General features: G+C 40.9%; 1 protein-coding gene across 1 annotated transcript in view; it reads left to right on the forward strand.

Annotated features, from left to right (window-relative positions):
- The window catches only part of LOC118422506 (peptidase M20 domain-containing protein 2-like), a 12,774-nt gene extending 12,140 nt beyond the window's left edge, over positions 1-634 (forward strand). Inside the window, exon 6 of the mRNA XM_035830130.1 lies at positions 360-634. Coding sequence (XP_035686023.1) covers positions 360-493 — 134 coding nt within the window. The 3' untranslated portion in view covers positions 494-634. The remainder of the gene's footprint in view (positions 1-359) is intronic.
- Positions 635-1,348: the final 714 nt, after the last annotated feature.

Raw genomic sequence — 1,348 nt, forward strand, 5'->3', positions numbered from 1 at the left:
GTCTGAGTGGGTTGAAAAGGGGGTAGGGAAAGTTCTTCAGCAGACTTCGTAACCAATGCTTTTGTCAATGATTCTCACTTAACGAGTACATATTGTGAACACAATGAACAAGTACTTCACTTTTATTTTATTCATATACAGTACCCATACATTGACGTTACGTATCTTGGACATGCACCTAAAACTTGTTCACAGTATTGTATATGGCAATGCATAGCCTAAACTTTAGTGTAAAAGGGAACAGGAGCTTGGTTTTATAATTGACTCTAGAATGTGGTTGAATTGTTTGTTTATCATTTTCTAAATATTTTATACCAGACACCTTGTCTTATTAGACTATTATGTTGTTTGATTTTCAGGTACTCATGAGGCCCAGCCCTACGCCCTGAACCAGGCTAAGGCCCTGGCCATGACGGCCATCGATGTCATCTGTCAATCACAGCTGATGGACACCATCAGGGAGGAGTTCAAACAAGACTTGGCAAATGATTAGGTTCCATCCAGAAAAAAAGCTAAAGCCTATAACATGCATTGGCATAATACCGGTCATAAGCCTTATACCGGTCGATTAAAAATAGTGGAACTTAAAGAGATCTACACATGCAACAATAGTTATTTCTGAGGTATGCACACTTCAGACATCTAGGTGTCCAATACACAATTTACAAAGCATCGATAACAATGCATTCGAAGACAACAAGGCCAAAAGTTTTCAGGTCATTTTCGGGGCGTCACGTTCATCGCCAGATTTGTAGATAATAATCACGTGCTCACGGCACAAGACGAGCATGATTCAACAGCAATCTTGAATTTCTTTTGGTGACCTACAACTCGTGTAAAAGTGTGAGGAACCGTTGCATAATAGCCCGGATCTACGGCTGAATGGGTCAAATGGAACGTACGCCGCCATTTTCCCGCCATTTTTAATGCTACGGCCAGCAGTAAAGTTTTACGTCATAGCGGTTGTGACGGACCAAAATTAAATGAAAATTCTTGTCAGTATACGCCCATTTTCTCATGACTTTTTGTATGCTCATGCAGATTTTTGTTTTGTGCAACTACTAACAGGAAAGAAAGGAACAACAGAGGATGAATAAAGGTACATAGCGGCAGTTAATTGTGCCGTGTTTCGTTCGACCGGTATAGTGCACCCCCTTCCAACCATGCGCCCGTTCTCCGTGCAATTCCGCGGTGTGTTCCTATTACGATATTATGTTTTTTGCAGGACCAGAGAGACAAAATAATTTACACAGAAGAAGTGGCAAAGGTAAGCTGTAACAGCAACATGTAACTGGAGAAAATGATGCGTCGATCATTTGCCAAATTAGCATTGCTTGAGAAATTGCAG

Source organism: Branchiostoma floridae, chromosome 9, assembly GCF_000003815.2.
Source record: "Branchiostoma floridae strain S238N-H82 chromosome 9, Bfl_VNyyK, whole genome shotgun sequence".
In the NCBI taxonomy this organism is placed as follows: Eukaryota; Metazoa; Chordata; class Leptocardii; order Amphioxiformes; family Branchiostomatidae; genus Branchiostoma; species Branchiostoma floridae.